Source organism: Nestor notabilis, unplaced genomic scaffold (assembly GCF_000696875.1).
Source record: "Nestor notabilis isolate BGI_N333 unplaced genomic scaffold, ASM69687v1 scaffold13386, whole genome shotgun sequence".
Lineage (NCBI taxonomy): Eukaryota > Metazoa > Chordata > Aves > Psittaciformes > Psittacidae > Nestor > Nestor notabilis.
Genome location: NW_009934329.1, coordinates 1 through 24,193, shown reverse-complemented (window position 1 = coordinate 24,193; position 24,193 = coordinate 1). Strand labels below are relative to the sequence as shown.

General features: G+C 36.9%; 1 protein-coding gene across 1 annotated transcript in view; it reads right to left on the bottom strand.

Moving 5' to 3' along the window:
- The window catches only part of VIPR2 (vasoactive intestinal peptide receptor 2), a 41,533-nt gene extending 20,492 nt beyond the window's left edge, over window positions 1–21,041 (bottom strand). The window contains exons 1-3 of the mRNA XM_010017283.1: window positions 20,900–21,041; window positions 10,698–10,805; window positions 6,932–7,029 (exon numbers count right to left, since the gene is read on the bottom strand). Coding sequence (XP_010015585.1) covers window positions 6,932–7,029; window positions 10,698–10,805; window positions 20,900–21,041 — 348 coding nt within the window. The remainder of the gene's footprint in view (window positions 1–6,931; window positions 7,030–10,697; window positions 10,806–20,899) is intronic.
- Between the last annotated feature and the right edge of the window lie 3,152 nt (window positions 21,042–24,193).

Genomic DNA, 24,193 nt, shown 5'->3' with positions numbered 1-24,193 from the left:
TAAAATGTTTATAGAAATGATTCTGGACCAGAGTCATTACTGGAAAATTGCAGTCAGACCAATGTTCCCATGGGAAAGCCTTGATTCTGCTTGTATGTTCTGGGTTGCTTCAAGTCAAGAACAATTTGAACTCAATATATTTTTTTACTTCCCCTCTTCTTGGAATCCATTACACTGAGTAACAACACTCAAATTTGTCTGGTTTATGTAATTCAATTGAGTATTTTTTCCATTTTTTGTGGAATAATTTTTTTTGAGATCTCTATAAAGTTGATTTTAGGAAAAGCAATTTTGCCTTCGTGTAGACGTTTTCCAAGCACAGGAATGCAGAGTTCCTGTTTGGTTAAAATAAAGTGCATAAATAAAATTAATTTATAATGAAGTGCTGGACAGTACAGTAAAGAAACAGATGCATTCTTAGCCACTGAAATTTGCACCATTCTCATTATAGGGGCTTTAATATGTACATACAGCTCTGTATGCATTCAGATGATGTATATTTCATAAGTCAGAAAATAACAATTCAAGTAAACACAACTTAAATAAAATTAAATACTATCTTTGACATTTCGGCTTGCTTCAAAACTACACAGGTAAACTGATTGAAGCTTTTGGGTAGCCAGTTTGAGCCTAGTGAATTTTTAATGCACTGCTTCTGCTGCAGTTTACATTTATTAAAGTGAGACACTGGTCAAAAGGAGTTCTCATTCTCACCAGATCTAAAATGAGCACAGAGCACACCATGAGTACAGCTCCAATTCTAGCTGCTGTGAACTGCAGGTGTTATTTTTGTTCAAAATGCCCTGTGCTTTTCTCTTAAAGGGTATCTTGCAGAAAACAGTACTCAAGAATGATTTCATAGTATGCTAAAGAAATCCAAGATGTCTACTTCAGATTTCAGCATTGGGTGGTTTGAAACATGCCCAATGAAAAAGTTCGACTTTTCTTTTTTAAAAAAAAAATCATTCCATACCCTCTTGAAAACTCTGTCTAGATTTGATTTCAAAAATCTCCATTGACTGAATCTTTTGAAATTGGACCTGTCTTATTTGTATCCGATTTCATAATTCTTAATGAAGGAAACTTTCATGAACTTTCTAACAAAGCACCAGTTACCCAGACACAGTGGTGTAACTGTGGCTCTGATTTAGCCTCTAGCTATGTGCTCTGAGCTTGACAGTAGCTGTCAGGCAGGCTGCATGTAAAATTACTCCCGTCACTTTGACCCACTAGGGAGAATAGAAGAGGTTGTCTTTCAACAGAAAAACCACATTATTTAATATAACGTTTCTGTACACACACATGACCCCTACAACAAATAGTCTGACTAAAATCAAAACAAGAATCCCATGTACTTTAAGTCCAGCACAATAACTGTTACTGTCAGCAGGACTGAATCTATCTGCTGGCCATTTATTTGCAAAATGGGTGAACATGAAATAGCTACATGGAGGTGTAAGTCAGGACTGAAGCTAATCAGCCAAGAGTACTTTGACATTACCTTAACACTTAACATTGGCCATAGTCAATTTGTTCAAAGTAGAAGCAAGTAAGACATAATTGTGCAATTGAAATGATTTAATCATACATCACAGATTTTTAATTATTCTCTATTCTGTACTTGCTATTGTGGCTAATGAACGTATTTCCTTCTTTCAGACCATTTTACAGGTATAGCGTTATAATAATTAGAAATCTTAAATGTTTTAAAATTTTCTACTGATCAAAAATTAACCCTGCTTCTCAAACTATTGCAAAGCTAAGTAAACACTACTACATTTTGAATCCATTACATCAAAATTATAATTATTTAAATATAGGTATTATGATTTTTAAAAACAAGAAAAAATTCAGATTATTAGCATCAAGCACTTTATGAGTCTCGGCATCAAAGAGGATGCAATCATACTGGTAGGTAAATTTCGTGTATGAGCATAAGACATAGAAGTTTCTTAATTTGCCTGTAAGACCTCTATAACTCCTCGTGACTCAATAAAACAATTGGCAAATGATGTTCTGAACTTACATGTTTACTAAATATACACGTGAACCCCATAAAGATAAATAATGAAATTCTGAATTGTGTTGTGGTAGTCGAAAACCAGGAAATTATTTTAGAGAAATATTGACTTAGCTATAGCTATTAAATATTTGTCACTACTTTGTATTTTATGTGGTACCATTTAAAAACAAACTCTTTATATTGTATTGCTGCAAAAGAAACAGGCAAAGCGATACCAAGTCTGATCGCACATAAAAATAAATGTCTTTTATGTAAGATGGTCATATTTTACTTCTTACTTGCTATTCTCTCTGAACCATAATTAGTCAGGTCTCAATAAAACTTTAGCTTTAACTTCCGGACTTAATTAAAATATTCAAGATTGGTAGGAATAAAATGAGTGCAAAGAAGGTATGGATTGACCAAAACAGAACAGCAGAATAAATATCAAAACCCCTTTAGATTTTTCAACTGCTTTCAAAGCTGATTTGAGTCATTCATATGAAATGACAGGAAATTTTCTGCAAGTCTAACAAAACTTGCAACGGTAGTGAGAGCAGCTGGTCTCTGCAAAATATTCGCATGATTATCTGAGCAATACTGATTCCAAAACTGAAATCCAACAATTTAAAGTTTTGAGGGAAACATTCACATTTCAACCACTAAACTAAGCTCAGTAGGTGGTTCGACACAGCAGGCAGCAGCAGCTTACGATTTTCAGAACTATTTTACAGAAACTTTTACAGAATCTGTGACTTCTTTCCAGACGAGAAAGATGTTTCTTCTTTTTGGTGGCTACATAACGTTAACGGGTGTTTAAAGGGTACAGAAAAACACACACATAACAATAAATAGGATCAGTACAAGTTTGTGTAAGTAGTGTTATCTTTAACACGCTTTTTTAAAAACCTATTCTTACGCAGACTTGTTTTGTTTTCTCAGGACAGACAGCTTTTTCTGCTAATGTTTCCTTTAAAGTTAGTTTCATGTTATTTTTACCAAGTTCAGGAGACAGAAGTCTTCTATTTATTTACATAACAGACATAGCACAGAAGCTTCCTAGGCAAAGTTGACAGTCACCCTGTGGATCTTTCAACCTCAGCCTTGGTTTGGAAGGACCTCTAGGGGTGAGAGGGTAAGTCAGTGCTGAAGGACAAAATGGTCTGAAGAAAGTTTAGGCAGGGTGCGATTCTTTGTCCCAGGTACATTTGCTATTGACCAGAAGTCACCCTTAACATAAAAGAAAAACTCACATCTCTTTATTCATTTAACCAGAAACATAACTGATCATCAGTCTTTACGATCGTTATCATCCTAAGTGACATGTTTTTTTTTCTGTGGGCTAGGATATTCCTGTAATGCTTTATGTAAGAGAGTAGTATTCACAGATATGATTACTTACACCTATATTAACATTTGTGATCATACATTTTCATGATGCATGTGTCAGAGCACACTCCATAATATCCAAATATTCATACTAGAAGAGCGTATCAGAAAACCTTACACTGTAGAAACAATGTAAAATCTGAACTGGATCTAGCAAATGAGTTCAGTGCTTTAGAAACATTGAAAAGGGTAAATGCAAATATAAGTGGAATAAAGAACCCTAGTTCTTTCCTTTTGCAAAATTAACTTAATAGACAGTAGACATTGCTAAAATCTTGTAGTACTTACTATAAATATAAACTGAGATAAGGAGATGGATTACATATCGTGGACAATTTACTTTTTATGAACCACTTCTACACATTTTTAAATAGTGTAGAGAAAAATAGAATTTATTAAAAATACGTACAATAAAATTGGTATTCCTCATGGTATCTAATAATCGCTATACAAGTAATTAATGATAGCCATTTTCTGCCATGTTTCTCCTTCAATTCACCCAAAGCCTTAAGTATCTCCTAGTAACAGCAGCATCATTAATTTTAATTAAGCTGGTAAGAATGTCTTTCTATTTAAATTTCCCTAACCCCAGTGGGAAAGATGACAACTTTCTAAACGCACAAACCTCCATAGCTGTTTGTGTAAGCGTGCACCAGCGTATGTGTGTCTGTGAATGTGAACATTCTCACTGCATACTGGTATACTGCAGTGTCTTTGGACAGTCTGCAATTAATAAATAGAATTCCCATTGTGATCTACAAAAGAGAATATCAGCTTATATTCAGGCTTTCTCACTTGAAGTCAATGGAAGATGATTTTGTATTTATTTTAAGGAATACTGGTCTCTTAATCATATCTCACAGAAAAAGTAATGAAAAATGCAGAATGTAATGTCAATAGATATAGCGTGACTTACAGGCACACAGAAAAAGCATTGGTAGATGGCTGCCGTGCATTACATTTTGTGGAGAAGGAAGGATTCTATTTAGGCTCAATACAAACAATCCATTAGTCCAGTGCAATGATCCACTTCACAGACAGAAGTAATCAATCTGTCTTCTAAAGGTAGATGCAGACATTCAGGACAGTGCTTTTGTCAATCCTGACCTCACTGCCTTGACTCCACTTGTCTTGGGTAATGCATCTGTACTGCATAGTGGGTAGCACACCTGGGATGTTGTCTCTGAAGAGTAACTGCTTCAGGAAACTGGCCGAATAGGAGGATACTTCTTCCATAGATGATGCTTCTACTTATGCACAAGCTGCAACAGTATCACCCCATATAATAGTCCTGAGCATCTTTCTCTCCATGATTTTGTCTTTGTATGACAAAAATTCAAATCACATAGCCTGTAACTTGTATACATTGGGGTTTCTGTGTGATCTAATAAATCTTGGACCAATTCATGCTAAGATTAGACAAAGCTGTATTAACTGATCCAATCATTATCTTAAGTAAAGCAGACACATTTCAGTCCTTTACATTCACCAGGCATCTTCCCATATATTAGTAATGTTAACAGAGTTTAATACTCTCTGAAGACAACCGGGACACATCTCTAGCTTGTTCAGTCTAGATAAAAGATGTCAAATTATGTCAAGGAAAGGTTGCAGTGAGGCCTGGGTTGGGTGAACACACCTTGATGTGTGTTTATAGCATGGTCAAATCAAGCTATTCATTTTGCCATTGTGCTGCCATGAGCTCAACAGAAATATAAAAAAAGACACTTACTTGAATGACTGAGATGTACCTAAAACTTTATGTTGAAGGTTAGCAATAGCTATTTCACTTATAGGAAAGACACTGGAAATACATAAATGTTTAGCTCTGTAACTTGATGTGATAACAACATAAAGATAGCTTGTTCAGACACTGTCGTACTTGTCAAATTGGTCCCCTACAAACGCAGGCAGAAGCACTAAAGAATACTAACAGAAGACCTAACATAAATCATTCAGTTTAAGGTGGTGTATCAGGAACTTACAGCTAATTTCAAAATGTTAAGCAAATTATTTCTTTTTATAGAACCTGCTAATAGACCACTTGACATGGAATAAAAATTGATTGTTTTAACTCTGAGTAAAATCAATGCAAGCTATGGAAGCAGACAAGTTCTTTCAGCAGAAAAATAATAGATGACATGCTTATGGTATTTTTAAATAAGCTTTCTCATTTCAGTGCATTTTCTGCATAAAAACTTGGTACCTATTAATAAATTGCCCGTTCAGTATCTGCTCATCAATCTCTATCATTTAGACCTGTTCTAGAATATTCAAAACTGCCCCAGTAGATGCATATCTGGAAAGATATACATGTCTGTGTGCATGCATATATAAAAATAAATATAAAATATGTATAAAAATAAGTCCCCTTTGAAGTAAAGACACAGGTCCATATCCTAAAAGACAGCAAGAAAACCCAGGAATAAATACTTAATTGGATCTATAATGGAAACTCATTCAGCAGTGAAGACGCAGGCACCAAGCTGACACCACAGTTTCTACCTACTCCTTTAACATTGTCTTCTGCATGCAGAAGAAAACTTAAAAAGTATTTTGCCACCCTACCTAAAATGTAATCTCCTTAGTTACTATAACTTTGAGGGCAACCTTATACATCATCAGCAAAGCATATTGTTGTATGGCATTTTTGTGTCCAAAATATTTTGTATCCAAATACTGAAGATTTCATTTTTAGCTCTTATTGTTGAAACTCTATGGCAAACAAAAATGAATTACTCTGATTAATGTTAAGTAAAGATTTTTTCCTTTCAGGTGCTACCACTGAGTACTAAGATCCAAAATCAAGAGAACATCTTTCTATGTAACAGTTAGCTCATGCAGAACCTCAAATGCCTCCTGAAATCTCACAACTGAATAATACTCGCATTTTTTGTATTGTCTCCCAGACAGAGTTAACTCTGTTAACTTTAGCAAGAAAACAACCAGGAAATAGGGAAAACGTGATAGGAAAAGGTACTTCCCTCAAAAAAAGAAAAAGAGACAGTATCTGCAAAGTGAACAAATTCATTTTTCCATTTATAGTGTATTTAAGATATCTTGATAGCTTTTTGAGCTACTTCTAATTTATAACGTAATTTAAAGCCCCATATAAATCTACAATAATTCCAATGACCTAAATACATTCTACGTTACTTATAACTTAAACACATACTAGGAAGCAAGTGGTGCCTGTATTACTAACAGATTAGTACAGCATTAGGATTTGTTGTAACAAACTTCTAGAAAGAACACAAAGCAGATCATACTGTGCACAAGCCAAGTTATACCGCAGTATTAGAAATACAGATGCATTATTACAGCCTTGAGCTTCAAACAGTTACTGAATTCTACATTCAAATTGTATCTTATATGGCATTTGCAATCCAAGCACATGGCAATTGCTACCAAAAATTACTACAGATTTTCATTAATTCTGATTGAGGAAAATGATAACTGTTTAGAAGCAGAGTATGTCGTATGTCTGATAGCTGTATTGAACACAGGTATCTACATGAATAGAAAAAGTATTTTTCCTACCTTATAATCATCTTCATAGTCATTATATCCACAAGTACTTAAGATGTCAGGAAAAATATCTGACCATCCATTACTTGTACAATTTTTGCTAATATTTCCTGTAAGCAAAGCAAAATTTGAGCATTAAAATCAGAAATATTCAAAAGTCTCATCAATGAGTTTTTAGACAACTTTGTCATTCTCCATTAACATCCTGTATTTCTGAGCAATCCTGTTAAAGGAACCCAGCCATTTTATTCATGTGCCCTTCACTCGTACTGTTTTGGCTTTTACTCATGCTTGGAGTTGCTTTTGCATTAGAGAAAACCACAAGTAATTCCAAGCTGTGATGGCAGGCTTCTGCTTTGTATAACAGCTATTTCTGTTATGGCTGCAACAGTGTTAAATATTTTGCTGATTTATCTAAAGTATTCCAGAGGGAGCCTTTCAGCTTACTCTATAAAGGGGACAATTTGTAGGTAGAGTAATTATATAGAAAAGCAATTTAAGTAAGAGCTGTTCTAACCAACTTTTTAAGCTTTTCTGAGAAAGTAACACCAAATCATCTACTGAAGAATGATAAAAGCTTTTGTATGCCATGGTGATGAATTACTCCTACAGCAAATGTTGGTAGAGTTGGTAATGCACTTTAAAGGCCAAATTATGTGATAGTTAGAAGAATGAAAAATAAATACTCATGCTGAAGCCCACCCTTTGAACCACCGAAACAATGTAGTCCAAGGGACGTACAGGGATGTGTAAGGATGGTTGGAAAGGAATTTTGAACATCTATTAACTTCAGAAAGGTTTTTTTGGTCGGAACTGAGAGAAGTTGACTCTTTTCCCAGATGAAGTCACTCAGGTGAGATGGGGCAACCCATGATTCTACTCCTTAATCTAATTAATTCAAAGTAATGTTCATACAATATGGAATAGCTTCCATTGGAGAAAACTGGAAAGTCTGATGTCAGAATAAAGATTAGTCATTAAAATAATTGTAATTTACACTTACAGTGTTAAGCAACTTGGCCTCAACTTTCTTAGAGCAATTTCTATATCCATGATAGCTGAAATCTTTAATATCATACTGCTTTTGTTTGGGGTTTACCATTGGTCTTTAACTGACATAAAGATGCCTGGTTGTCAACACACAAGAACAAATCTATGTGTCACAGATCAACTTTGGCCAAGAATAACCAGATGTGTCTATATACACTCCAAACTAAAGCCTTTGTGATTTTTATCTTGCTGATTGGTTACTGGAAATTCTTCTTCGCAAAGTCTTTCGCGAAAAGTTGTAAATACCCAATAAATGACTGACCAACCAATAACCAAATCTGCCTAGTTTATAACAAGGCCGTGACCTCAAACCACAGTGTTTCCTCAAACAACAGGACCACTTTTGGCATTTGGCACAGACATGGCATTTTTTACAGAAAATGTAACCTATTTATAGACACTGAAGAATCTTTACTTTAAAAGTATGTCAAGATTCTCTGACCAGGCAGAGCAGAGGAGTACGTTAACAGAACCACAAATTACACCAAAGCCAGTTTTGCAAGAAAAAGATGCTACGTACTCAAGATGCTGAAGTATTTTCTACTATAAGTACTATAAAGGCCTTCTAACTTAAAGACAGTTAGGCAATGTTCTATGGAAGACATTGTTTATTTCTACACCATTGCTTCATGCTATTAAGTATTTCAGATGGCAACCTCATTTTAAACCTACAACTTGACACACGTTTGAATAAAAAATTCACAGAGTAACTTCCTGATACTCATATACTTACATCATCATATGCAATACAGAAAAACTGTTACAGGATAACATGACTGCTTTTACAGTAAAAAGTAATTTAATATGAAGTTATTACTATTCAATAGAGTGGGATGTTTAAACTATAACCTGGACCATCACAGAAAAAATTAAGAGCCAGTTCTCCAGAAGTTTTAAAGATGAAAAAACAGCTGCTTTTTTAAAGTCACAATTTAAATTAAGAAATCCTTCAAAAAATTGATGATATTTAAAAGCCTACTTGTGATTTGGAACATGTCCATAAAAAATAAGGTAGTCTAGATCATCTTGCATTAGAATTTTAATTCCTCTTAAAACCTTGAGAAACCTAAAACATACATTCCACAAAATTGGCTAAACAGTCAGATTTCTTGTTTAACAATATTGTTATAATTTCCTGCCATAAGAACCAAGTGAATAAATTAAATAAATTATATATTCCTGAGTATAATCAAATTACAAAGGTGCTGAGATGCTTATTTAATCTTAACTAAAACAAGCAGCTTGTTGTCTTCCTTCTCTGAAATTTTAGAAATACAAGATTTAAAAAATCCTCTTAATTGCATAAGTACCTCTAAAAAACTACTGTGTTCATTCCAAAAGCAAGAAGTAAACAGGTAGCTATAAAAAAGATGTATATGGAAATTTATAGCAAACTATAAAAAGGAAGATTTTTCAGTCTTGAAGACACCATGCCCAAGTGAGATAGAGTTGTAAGGTATTGTGAAGGTTTCAGAATGATTTATGGCCCTTTTTTAATAGGAAAATTAAAATGTTTTGAAAGATACTAAAAATTGTTAAACCAAACATCCAATCTCCAGAAAGAGTGCACATGCTCTGACTTCTGGCAAATAGAAGCAGTTTGATTTAATTCAGATTTTATATTTTTGATATTTTTTTAGTTTGCCTCGTCTCATGAAAACACCTTACTGTCTTCATCTGAGTCATTTTAATACTTTTATAGATTTCACAAGATCTAGTGAAGATTACACACACTTTCCCCACTATAAACTGCTTAGACTATCCACGGTAAACTAATTCAAGTTTCACCATCTCCAGGAATGAAAATCTTTGCTCATCCATACATCGTTTTAGTTATCTACTTTTTACTGGAACAAGGCTTAATCAACGGTATTAAGAATAAAGGTATTTTAGCCACACCCCAAGTTAGCCTCTATGTTAAAAGTAGTATTGTTAAAAAGCTCTCCACAGAGACCTCAAAGGCAGAACTAAATCACTGTGATAATTTTTGCATCTTTCACCAGCTCTCCATGACAAAGGTTTCTCACCTCAGCAACAGGGATAAGATTTTTCCTGCTGCATTTTGAGATATCAATGTGAAACCCCATGTGTGCCTCATCTATTTTTAAAGCCCCACTAACAAGCCAAAGTTACAAAATTAAACCACAATATGATGTATGGACAAGATGGTGCAGAAGATTCTAGACTTAAAACAGTTAAATATTTCAACAATCTGAGACACTAATGAGCCCTTTTCAGATCCACCAAAAAGCGGAAAAAAGGGTTTCATAGTAACAACCTTAAATTACAACAGTGATAATTTTTAGGTATTATGTGTTAATGTTAGTTCATTATTCTCATGAAGGCAAGGCAGAGCTCCCCTCCTAAGCAGAGACGGAACAAACTGCATGTGACCTGCTGACAGCTATTAAAGATGTCAGTCAGGCTCAGCTGTGTTAATAATTAACACAAATAGGTCAAAAAGAGTAAGCAATGTCTTTAGCTTTGATGAGAGTCACTACATTAGAGTACATACTTAGTATCTGATTCAAAAAACACCATACAGACTACACAGACAATAATTTGGTCTTTTTGTGGTGTATCATGAACAGCTCTATTAAGAATCTGTTATTTTAACTCTTTAAAAAGAAAATAAAAACCTTAAGCTGCTAATAAGACATTTTTAGCACAGTAAGTTATAAAACATCAAAGAGAAGCCAGCAAAAAAAGCCACCTTAAAACGAAATACCTGGTTTGCCAGAAAAAAGGCTAAATACTTTTGGGCAAGGGACAGTGACAGTCTCTCCAATCTTCGCAGGACGCCAACAGGTGATGTTATCCCAAACTCCAACACATCCTGAAACAAAACCAGCAGTTACAGACTTAAAAACCCAGTATTGTCTGTATCACCCTACTGTATTTACCTTATAAAGTCGTGGTGGAAGCTTTGGATGAGTAGTTCAAGAAAGATTAGACTCTTAAAGAAAGGTGCAGAGATGGTATTTTCTATGAAACTGTTAAGGGAATCATAAGGGAGTCTGGTGATTAACCAGCTGATTTTTAGGTCAGTTAATATATTATTTGCAAAATACTGTCATTTTGATGGGAAGAGAATGTAAAAAATGTTAAAAAATAACTTCTATTAATACGGATTATTAAAAATTCCAAAATGTTGAGAATCTTTTCATCACAGTGCAAATGAACTCTTTTATCTGCAGTAACAGACAGACTGAACATCACAGAGAAATATTTAAGAATTTTGTTGGAGTCAGCATCACAAATACAACAGGAGCACATCATGACCCTAACCATTCTGTGATCCTATGATTCTATGACTGGAACATTTTTGGAACAGGCATGGACTTAAAAAATCATCTCTCCTCTTTGTTGTAGCAAGAATAGGGTTTGGAGATTAAAAAAGATTAGACAAGGACTATGGGGTAAATTCTGCATTTGGTCATCAATTCCACAGAGCCCTCTTTATACAGTCTAGACTGTATTTGTATTTACTCTAATCAATCCTATCCTTATTTGATCAATTGCTTTGTGACTAACCTCAGTTTGTCAAATTCTCCAGTTACCTGAAGAGGCCTAATTGCTTTGGTTCATTTAGTAACTCTGCCTCCTAGACAGTTCCTTGTCCTTACCTTAGGGTAAGGGAGACTTACTCAGGACAAGGAACTGTGAGAGTGACATTCTTTTTAGCTGTATTCCACAGCTTGTCCCCATTGGCAATTCACTCTTTTCAGGTTTCTGGTCCTTATCTCTTGAATTAATGTTTTTAGAAACTGACTCAGAGTGTGATACATTTGAAATTCATAAACACTCCTATTTCCCCTGATGATCATGCAGAGTATGTCCTTTCTAGTGTGTCTGCCCCCACAGCTGGTTCATACATTTAAGAATTAACTCATGAGTTTATGTGCACTCCATTTTACATATCCGCCTTGTACTCCCTTCTAGCACTTGTGGCTTTTCTTTTAGCATTAGTAATGATATTTCTAAGCTGATGTTTACTTGGTCATCTGTATATAAATTTGAGAGGTTTGCATCTGAGCAAGTCACCTTCACACCCTTTGAAGTCAACAGAATTCAAATGTGTTTAGGCATTTCCTGAGTTGCAGTACTGGATCAAAATCAAGTCCAACTCTCTATGATGCAACACCATGGCTTATGCAAAGTAAAAGAATGTTTACCTCAGCCAATTCAGGTCATGCTTCCTTTCCAGTTGTTTTTAAGCCAGAAACAACATCAACAATGTGACATACAAGTAATCAGAAAGACAAAGAAACTATTTTCTTCATCTGCCAGCACTCAGGACTAGTGACAAAATGAAAGCCTTTTGGCTTTGACGGACGTACCACCAGAGCCAGCATAAACAAGCCCTGGAGTACACAAGAATAATTAGCATCTCGTGCAACTTCAGACCTTCTTAGTTCATCACCATTTCCAATAACAAGTGAGAGTAGAGATGAGTCATTAAAGTGTTCATGAACAATCATGGAAGTTGAAGACTTTCATTAATTTTCCCTTTTGTTCAATATATTCTCTGTATAATGGTGGATTTGCTACAGTAGTTTGCAGACATTTCATAGAATCATAGAATGGTTAGGGTTAGAAAGGACCTTAAGATTGTTCCAACAAATCCAAAGGACCTAAGATGGTTCCAACCCCCTGCCATGGTCCAACCTGGCCTTCAACACTGGCCAGGGATGGAGCATTCACAATTTCTTTGGGCAACCTGTTCCAGTGCCTCACCACCCTCACTGTAAAGAACTTCTTCCTTATATTCAACCTAAATCTCCCCTGTTTAAGTTTAAACCCCTTACCCGTTGTCCTATCGCTACAGTCCCTAATGAAGAGTCCCTCCCCAGCACCCTTGTAGGCCCCCTTCAGATACTGGAAGGCTGCTATGAGGTCTCCACGCAGCTTCTCTTCTCCAGGCTGCACAGCCCCAACTTTCTCAGCCTGTCAGAGATGAGGTCTTTATTTCAGATGCCTTTATAAATTTTTGCTACTATATTTTGCTACTATTTTGCCGCTATAGGGACTGAGTTAATGTTTTGCTAAGAAGGCAGCTGAACAACATGGACTTCAAAGCTCCACTGGTATGTTTTCTACAAAAAAAAAAAAAAAAGGCACAAAACTTATTTAAGCTTCAATTCCAGGAAACATTATACAGAAAAACTGAGGTCCAAGTCCTCTCCCACTAAAATTAATCAACACGAATCATACCAGACTTCAAAGCTAGCTTGCAAGAAGGAAATCAGTATACAAGTTTTTGACATTCAAAACATTACAAGTCAGTAGTGTTTTCTGAAAAATAGGTATTTTTTTTATATCAGTTTTTCCTCAGTATTTTAGGATTTTACAGGCATCTACAGCATAGGAGAGAATTACACTTTTTCAGACTCCTTAAATCAAATGGATGAAATAATATAAGAGATGTATTTCCTTCATCTAGACTACATTCGAATGCATCAACAATCGTGAGAGTGAAACTTGAGTGGCAGTCATCAGAATTCAAGAAGAACATTAAGCCTCAATTTATGTATATTTACAGGCTTATTTATTATGGTACAGGAAATCTGAGAAAACTGCTGAAATGTCCTAAAGGCATTTATAGTCACTGAATGACTACAGTGTACTTTTGAAAACCAGCCTAGGGCTGAATGCTGAAATGATGGTGTTAGTGGTGTGCTGGTAGAGGCTGCCAGAAGTACAACTTTTAAACAATAAAACAGCACTTTTCTAGGCTTTCAAATCACACCTTTCCTCATTTTCTCCTCCTCTTATTACTACAGATATTTGGCAATATTGCAGTCATACATCTTCTTTTAGCAAAACATTCCCTTATGCAGAGGTGGGATGCAATTAACAAGTTGCACTTGCATCAATTTGCCTCTTCCATCCCAATAACCTATCTCTATTGTACAGCATGAGTTTAATTGTGCAAAATTGAAACTAGCAATTAATTTCCTACTGATCTTGGAAGTTCAAAATGTGGCACCACCAGAGATGTTGGTGAGTTTCACAGGTCTTTGAGTAGATACTGCTCTTTACCCACCACAGTATCATTTTCCAACAATGACATATGCAATATTGTCAGTGTGACAGAGAATGATTCACTTCACATGAAAATAGGCCAGATTAATTGCTCTCAACAATTGCCTGTTTCTCCCCAGTGACTACAGAGCAGCCAATAGTGCCATAAATACCTATACTGTTGGAAAAACGAAAGTGCAATAAATGATATGTTAAATGTGTCTCTTCCTGCACATAGAACACCTAACTTCATCAAGCTCGGTATTCTCCTCTCTACTCACTGTCTACTACTCTCTGTCCAGCCATTAATTCATTCAGTGTTAGGATTTCTGGACTGTCATCCACCACTGCTGCATTTCATAAGATCGTTATGTACACTCTTTTTCTCTGGAAATTTTACTCATCTCCCACATATGTAAGCCCATTTTCTACTTCCTCCAAAGGATATTAATCAAGTAAGACACAAAATGTTTTTATTTTTAGCTTTAAATAAGGTTTTGAGTTCTAGTAACAATTTTACCAATAATTCTACAGAAAATATCTCGCATTTTAAATAAGACTTAATTACTTCAATTTATTTCATGGAATTTCTGCAACTTTCTTTATAATTTTAAAAAATATTCTAAGTACCTAAAAGTATTTTAATGTACTTTTTTTGTTTTTAATGTTCACTAATGGATTTAGTCTCTATGTTTGCCTTCTACTTCAATAAATTCTCAAGCCTTGAATGTTTTTGTCCTTTCATTCTGATGTGTACACATGTAAAACCAGTCCAGCTCTTGATCTGTGTTAGCTCCTCAAGTTTTTCTGTGCATCTCTACTACTGTACTCCTTACTTTCTCCTTTACCTATGAAGCTAACAAAGTAATGAATAAAGCTAGCAAGGGCAAAAACCCCCTGTTCTTCATCCCTATTTCTGTGGTGTCTCCGAGAACACTCCTGCACCTTACATGTACCAATCACTTTTCAATCTCTTCATTTGCATCATTTATTCCTCTAGTGTGTCATTCAAAGCATATCCAGGGAAACAATCAATCTTCCCAAAAAACCTTTGCTCAACGACTTGTTCAAAGTATGGCCATAGTGTCACTCCTCTACTGCTTTTCCCCCCTTTTCCTCCAGATGATATTGCAGATAGTATTTTTAGCTAGTTTCAATAAGATCACTTACTTTATTTGAACTTTTGGTCTCTAATGCTTGCGATGTGTTTGCAGATACTTCATAATAAAAGGAAACATATCAGACTATAAACTACATTTTCTCATATTTCTCAGCGTACATAAGTACTGCCACCACATTCATCACCCTGCTATCTGACACCTAGCCTTTGAACAACAAGTTTGCTTACCTACATGTGCTTCCTCATCTATGAAGATGTGCAGCACCGGGTTTGTACTGGAAAGTTCTGTTTACATATACATTTTATCCATATATTAACCACTAGGTGGCACTTTGCATTTGGATGCAAAAAATTGCCAATTCCAAGAGAGGTTTATTAGCATTTTTAAACTGTCTAGGCGTGCGTGAGGCATGAAACAAAGAAAGAGCACTTTGAAAATCAGCCACAAAGTTGTCAGCTAGCCTAGAGTTTGTTTTTCAAACAGGGAAACGTTTTGATTTTTGTACTTGACAAAGCAGAAGCAATCTCACCTCTTATGGGCAATGTTTTCTAGACTGTATGTAAGTCTGAACGCCACAGCATGTAATTTAGGCCGCACGGGAATTTATGAATATATACAAACTGAAATTCTTTCTTCATTTTCACACAAGGAGTAAGAAAGAAAGAACAGAAAAGGAGGCACTAGAGAAATAGCAAGCTAGCAAATGGGAAGCAGAGCAAACCCACAGTAGAACTGCTTCAAGTGTTAGTAAGAATAAGAAAGTAGCACAAATACTGTTTGTTGCTCCAAGCTGCATTGCTAAAGTTACTTGCTCTCTACTTTCACCAGGGCCCTGAGTGCACTAGTAGGACCTGACCCACCACTGTGGCCCTGCCCGGCCATCCCAGGAACGTGCCCAACCCTGGCTCCCTGCACCTGCAGGCGGATGTCTTCAGCTGCCCCAACCCTAGGGAGCTGCCCCATGCCCGAGGCTGCCCATGGCTACCCTCCAGCCACCTTGGCTGCGGGTGGGATGGGCTCTGCCTGCGTGTCCTGCCTGCCTGGGCTCCCAAAGTCCCCCCACAGCGAGCTGCCAGCCTGCGGTTTACACGTTTTCAAAAGCCAGTCCTACTACCAGGAATGGCAAAAACACTGGGGTTTTTTACTGGGATTTCTAGGGGATTAATGGCTTTTCACTAAATGAAATGTTTCAGGAGAAACGCCTTATTTTCCTTCTGAGGAACAATTTCTCCTTAGAGAGTAAAAAAAATCTCTAAGATAATTTTGTATTTTAATGTAGTTTACATATTTTTAGGGTTCTGTAAGGAAATGTGGAAGTTGTCAGCTAAAAACTTTGAAAAAAACCTTCTGAAGAAGAAACTACACCCAAATCCATCCAAATCTTCCATCAAGTAAATCCTGCTTTCCAACTACTCATAATGTTCTTTCGAGACAAGCTTTTGGTTTTGTATAAATGGACACACTCTAATCTTACCATATGAACACCATTTCTATTATATCGCAAAGATACTCATGGATGTATAGTTAAAGCTATAAGAGGTACTTATCTTCATATTGCCTCAATTTAGATATGCTGGACATTCTTAAAAAATATAATTAAACATCAATCTCCTGTTCATATAATCCCCATTGCAAAATATTAAAAGTCCCTGTAAAGTTTTGGGACCATATATTTCTATTAGTTTAGATTATGTCTTTTTGAATGAGGCTGATCATCTTCACCATTTATTTCCTGTTGGTTATTCTGCAGTAGCAATTCCTTTCACTCACAGTTCTTTCTCTCCTAGCACCCAGCCTCCTCTGAAGATGAACCAGCTCCACCCCTCTCGCTTTAAGTATAGCTCCCATAAGGCCCAGACATTGTCAGCACCATAAGGATGATCAGGTTTATGTGGTGCCATTAACAATGACACTTCCACTAATGGATGCCAAAATAGACAAACATTCAAAGCAGGCCCTTCAGCTTCCCTCAGAAAAATATAGGTGAACAGTAGCAACGTCTATACTACAGGTAGAAAAGTAGCAGCACAAACGCAAGAAAGATAAAGTTGATCTGTCAAGGGCTACCAGTGGTGAATGAAAGGAAGTTCCAAGATCCCACTACATCATTTAATTCTACCTTTAATGCTACCTCAGACAACTCTAAGCAACACTGTAGTCTGAACTAATGACTCATTTTACAGAGAAAATAGCTGCAAAACCGAACAAAAACTGTTGGAAGACATTGATGAAATCAGGAGGATTAAGAAAGGGGGAACCTTAAGGAGATTCCGTTTCATGTAGCAGAAGAAATGCTTCATCTGGCTTTCTGTAAGTCTCCTATTTACTGATGTGGAGGGAAGAGTGATCATCAGGTTGGCTTAGTTACACTCACAGCCAGTCCTTTTGTGAGACGCAGATGCACAATATACACCCTTCTTACTGGAGAAATAACCTTAACAGCAGAGGTTAGCTGGATAAACCAACTTTTGGACAACTTGCCAAGAGTCCAACATTTGTAGATTCACTCTGTTCTGAACAGGAAAATGTGTTGTGTTTCATTCACAAGATCATGAGTTTAGTGCTAGAATCACTCAATGAAATTCTATTGGCAGTGAATTATCCTGAATTATCAGGAGATCGGATTATATAGCATTAGTCCCTTTTGCTTTAAGTTTGTGAATAGTAGTCCTGTCTGTTTTAATTTCCCATTACTAGCTGCATTATGAAGCCTCTCTTTGAGAGGTTTATGAACTTCTTTCCAAATCCATTTCTCTTTCTGTCTACATCCCTTCCGCAAAGTTAAGATGTCATATCTAAAATTAAAAATGTTATCTGGCACATAAGTCTCACAAAAACACATTTTGGAAAACAAAAGCCAAGAAGACTGATAGAACTGTGCAGCCAAAATGAAGAAAAAATATCCTAGACTTATTTTTTTTAAATTAAATATTTTTCAAGTATAATAATTTTTAACACTTTTACCATATTATTTCACTTGACAATTAAAGGTGGACAGAAATTAGTAGATTACTTTATATAGAAAATTTTTATATACTTCTATCACTTTCATTGGCAGCTTTCTATTTTATGTAAGAGGACAAGCCACGGGTAGTAGATAAAAAATAAATTAGTATTTTTCCATATGGACCTCAAAATCCGTAGCTATTATAAGCTATTTAGAAAGCAATTAATCTGCCCTCCAAAATGAGTGAGCAAAAGAACTCTCCTAGGCTTCCAGCTAAGGTGCATCCATACCTCAGGTGTCAAATCATAGGAGAAAATAAGAAAACAAATGCAGATAGAAGCTAATGCAGTCTTCATAAAATAAACAACTAGATCTGCTAGAGAGCACTACAGAGAGGAAGGCACTGCCACAGATCTTTGGAGAGTGACTTTCTTCCCTAAATGGAGTGTAATGCTCTCCACTAACGGAAAAGTATGTGCTAATGCTTGAAAAGCCCCCAAAGGGTGTAAAGCAGGAGGTCCAGATATCTGACAGTTCGGTGTTGGCAAATGAGCAGAATTTAGACAAACTGGGTGTGTGGTTATACCATATCCTCAGCATTGTTCAAAGGATATTACGCAGTATTTATACAGTGTTTCCTTGCAAAATACACTATTGCTTTATTAAGCCATGAAGTAAGCAAGTCCTTCATAAACTTCATAGTCAGGGATTTTAGGTGCACTACAAAAACTGCTCAGCAGAATTCTTCAGCCTATGGTTTGAGGCAGCTCGGGTAAGACGACTGTAATGTCATTTTATTATATAAAAGAAAAAATACCACAACTGCTTTTAAATCTTTCATTTAGGTCTCCGAACTGGGAGCTGAGAAGTATTAGATAAGGCATCCAATACATAATTGCCACCTAGGTCACAGGAGAAACTACATAAAACTTGGATCCTCCCAAATTCAGTAGCTACGCACGCCAGCCAAATTCTGGAGCATGTTACACAGAGGTGTGAAGGCTTTTCAGGCGTCCAAGAAATTAATGAAAAAATTCCCCTTAATTTTGAGAACAGAAGCTCAAGCCTCCAGTGGAAAATCAGTGAACTTTTATTTCTAAATTCTAGACAGGACTGTCGCTAGATTTCAGTATAGCTTTTCTAAGGCAGGTAGAACATCCTACAGTCAGGAAAGCATGACAAGGGCAATCTAACTATTTTTCCCATTCAGAAAAAAGTGAAATAGGATTTGTGAATGTATTGCGATGAATTATGTTTCAAATGTACTAAAAGTTTTAGGTTCTGGCTTGCCAATTTTCATTAGTAATTCTTTATCAGTAGTCAGAGTATCACTGTGACAATCTGCAAGTCTCTGTTCAAAATATTCCTTACATCTTTGTATGAATACAGAGTTTATTAGAAAAATAAGGACATACAGAGAATGGATATTTTTGGAAATGCAGATGCATATATCTAACGTAGGCTCTTCTGAGCAGGTTTTTGGTAAAGGTATCTATAACGTGAAGCATCGGATAAATTCTCCTATAACATTAAACATACAGTTTTTAAGGGTTCATTACCACACTGGATTCATTCCAGTCTCCTACAAAATGGAATACACCCTTAGTTTCAGCCAGGCATTCCATTAAATGTATAACTTAATTGAATTCCCCTGCTGTTTTATCACTATCTCAAAGACTGAATCAACACCATCAATCTCACTGTCGTCTTCCAATACATTAAGTTCTTCCACAGCAGTTTGCCTTCAGGAGGCACCCCTCTTCCACTGAAAAGAGGCTGTGAAGAAAATACTGATAGAAAATTTCTTTCTTCCCCTATATACATAACCCAAAATAAAACTGATATGCATCACAAGGATACCCTTGGAACCCAGCATCTGGATCACAAAAGTGGATCTTGAAGAAAGCTTGACTTTCAAAGCCATATAATAGCTAATAGTGAATTTCTAAATTCAATATTTAACTCATTAAGCTGAGCTACTGATTATTTCTCCATCTGGCTTCACACTAGTATTATTTATGTAACAGCCATCTCTCTTCACCACTCATATAAATTAAACAATCTAAATGTAGTTGACTTATTCCAGTAAGATTTTGCTTGGAGTTACACAGAGAGATATCTATGTAACTTATTCACTGTTATTAGATTTTTTCTGATTACTTATCTGGATTAATAAGAGGAGAAATTATAGTAAAATACAAACTGCTGATGGCCCTTTTAATTATTTTCTTGCATATGAATTGATATTAGTATAAATGGAGTTACATATTTAAATTGAGAAGAGAGGTGGAGAAAGCATTGTGGGACTCATGTTTATGTTTAAGTGGCACTGCAGATGGTCGATCCCTAAGGTACCATAGTCATCTTCAGAGCACATCCAAAACAGACTGAATATGAAAAAAGAAATATGCTGTGTATCACCTAGTTCAGCCAAAGGAAATCAACTGCACTGCAAGAGTACTGCAGTAATCCTTTACCTTCAACCATAGCTAGAGAGAGATGCTTGGATCCGAGGCTTTCAACTTTCTCTCAGACTTACTCTTTCTGGTGGTCCTATCATCACCAGCCTGCAGCCTCTCTCCCAGTCAGGACACATACTAGCAGCAAGATTAAACATGAGAATGCTCCTATGTAGTGTCCCATCCAGTGCATGCAGAGCGCCTGGCACATCCCTTACAACGTCCCTGATCCAGCCGTACCTTTAAAGCATAGTTTGCCTAGATTCTAAAATACATAAAATTCTAAGCACAAATACAGCAACTGCAATAGCAAAGAAGGACAAGAGAGAAAATACTGAATACTCCAGCTGCCTCTAAATTACGGCTTATCTTTTCTTACCTTTGTAGTCCACTGGCTTTGCATTCTTCAGAAGTTCCATGCACCTTGTTTCCTCCTTGTGAATCTCCAGCTGAAATCTGCATTCTGGATGGACACCATTCACCTGTGTCAAATTAACAAAAAAGCCAGGGTCTTGAAACATGAATTAAAATGGTTTATGAAGAATGCAACTACCAGTAATGAAAGCCACAACTTTAACGGGCACTGGTTTTGCCCAAGTATGTGCTACACATTTTACTGACACAGTCACTACCCATTTTAGCTTCTCACACATTGACTTTTCAAAACAAAATGTTAAAATAATCTACTAGACCATTCACTGGCTCCTTCCTGTAGCATTTCAAGACCAATTGCCACTTTCAAGAAAATATTTAACTTTCCAGTGCATTCATCAGTATTGTTTCTTTAGACTTACTCCTCCAGAAAAACTGAGTTAAACTGAAGCAGGAAAGTAAACACATATGGGTGGGGTTTTTTGCCTTTGTAGTAAGTTAGGAAGCTGTAAGTTTAATACAAATCACAGAACATGAAAACAGATCAAACTGCATTCTTGCTGGCCTTGCAAATTTTGCTTTTCTTCCCTTTTCCACCAGGTATATTTCATCTCTTGAAGGCCCCAGAGCATGATTATTTGATTCAAGCAAGTGCTACACAGGAAGAAAACCCCACTCCTTCAAAAATGAAAGCACTATTGCCTTTACTTGTTTATAGCCCTGCCCCCAGTTCCTTGGTTTCAAAAAGGCTTATCTATGTCCATGGGAAGAGATAGGGATATAGCGGTACTCGGGAGACAAACAAGTCATTAGGAAGTTGTACTAAGTCAGTTGGATTCAGAGAGGCAAACACAGCCTAACAGAGAAATACACAGAGTCTGTGAGAAACTGCATGGGAGAAACGACTGTAGTAGGTGACAACTGGGAAAGTAGGAAACTTCACTGGAGCTGAAAGGACGGCGACGTTAGCTCAAATGAAATAACACCATAATGAAATAAAAAATGTGAATATGCAGTACTTCGGTCACCCTCGCACTCGTAGTCACCAAGAAAAGGGTGGTCTCTCTCCACGTTTCTAACTCTTTTCTCATCTTTTTTAAGGAATTTCTGATTCAAGAGACAGTATTTTTCAAAATGGTAATACTTAATTAACTAAAATTAACCAGGACCCAGACTGAGCGCTGGTTATTGTGCAGACTCCTCATGTGCAAGCCACTTGTGCAGCTTTTAAAAACACAGCATAATAGCCATAAGCATAAAAACAGGAGCTGTTATAAAAACTCATGAAAACCTGTCTCTCTCCAAATCTCTCAGTTCTCATCTACAACATCAGAACCTCATTTCCTTTTCCCCATCTTTTCTCTATACTGACTACTCAAAATATGTATTTGGAGGGCACTTTTATTTTTTCCTTTTTAAAGTGAGTGTGTACAGATCCTTAACATAAATTAGGATTTCTAGCACTTTTAATAGAAAGTTCAGTGCTATACTGAAGGTATCTTTTGTTACGTATCATCTCCTTTCCAGACAGCTCCCATGTAAAATCAAGTCCCATGTATACATAATGCTTTTAATTGCATTCTTCTTTCACGTAACTTTTTTCTTCCCAATCACAAACATTTAGTAACTGAGAGTAGGTCTCCTACTCATCAGAAAGTACTATAACTGCTGGGTCTTGAAAAGGTAGGTCCCAGTAAACAGAACAGTTAACTAAATGAGGGATAAATCAAAGCAGCTACTACAATTAAGAAGCCTGCCAAGTGACTTCTCTCTCTCATACTTCCAAAAGAAGTTCAAGTTTCACAGTATCAGTGGTCTAACAGCAAAGGTTAGTTTGAGAACATACACTTGTTAGTACCCTAAGGTAACACAACATTACTTCTCAAACCTGGGATTCATGCCTGTCCTGGGTTCAGCTACAGCAGTCATTTTTTCTCCTTCTTAGTAGCTGGTGCAGTGCTGTGTTTTTGACTTTCAGTCTGGGAACAATGCTGATAACACCGATGTTTTTAGTTGTTGCTCAGTAATGTTTACTCTGACCAAGGACTTTCTCAGTCTCATGCTTTGCCAGAGAGGAGGGGAAGCCAGGAGGAAGCAGAGACAGGACACCTGACCCAAACTGGCCAAAGGGGTATTCCATACCCCAGCACGTCATGCCCAGTATATAAACTGGGGAGAGTCACCCGGAAGGCCCAGATCGCTGCTCGGGTCGGGCTGGGTATCGGTCGGCGGGTGGGGAGCGGTTGTGTCCTTTTCCCTTGTTATTCCTCTTATCATTATTATTGGTAGCAGTAGTGGTTTGTATTATACCGTAGTGACTGGAGAGCTGTTATCTCAACTCGTGGGAGTTACATTCCTCCAATTCTCCTCCCCATCCCTCCGGGAGCGGGGGGAGGAAGGAAAAGGGGGGGAGTGAGCGAGCGGCTGCGTGGTTCCAAGTTGCCGGCTGGGCTTGAACCACGACAATGCCAAACTGTAATATACTTTGTGGTAATACATACACCTGTTTCATTCCGACATAATTCATCAAGCTAAAGGATTTAGGCTTCAAGACTACGTGGCACTGACCACATCCCAAAACACATCAAGAACCCCAAAATGGATTTTGAGGGCATCCACCACCTTTCAAGGCTGGAGTTCATCCATCTGTCCCTCTGCTTCACCAAGGGTGGGTAATCTTTTGCAACCACTGAATACAGTACTGTGTGTGCTGTGTTGGACACTGTGAAGGTACACAGCTGAGGAATCTCTCCATTTTTAGCGGCTTAACAATTCGGAACGCATCCAGAACAGCAGTTTGACTGGAAAACATTTCTTCCGACAAGCTGCTCACGTTTACCTTCAGCATCATTTCCCGGCTTCTGGTAGAAATGATGTGTTAATTTAAATGTACAATAACATAACAAAAGAAAGATTTTAATACTTTTTTTAAAAAAAAAACTTTTTAGTTTTCATAAACCATGTTTCCAGCAACGTTATGCTTTTACAAACAACTGAAGAAACACACAGAAATACAAAGATGTTAAAAGCAGACCCCCTACATTTGAAGACTTTACTATTCTGAATGCTTTGCTGTCCGGTTGCATGCACTAGAGAGAAATCAATCAGGCAGGTTTTTTCCCTTTTTTCAAGGTTGCCGTGGTCTCTCTAGCCCGTACCGGGGCAGCGCTCTGTCTAAACTCCGCAAACTAGTGCTCGCCACCGGCTGCGGGGGAAACAGCGGGGAACAAGCTACAGAGCGAGGAAGGGCCCGGTACCTGCCCCGTTCCTCTCCGCCGGGGATGGGGTTGTGCATGGGACC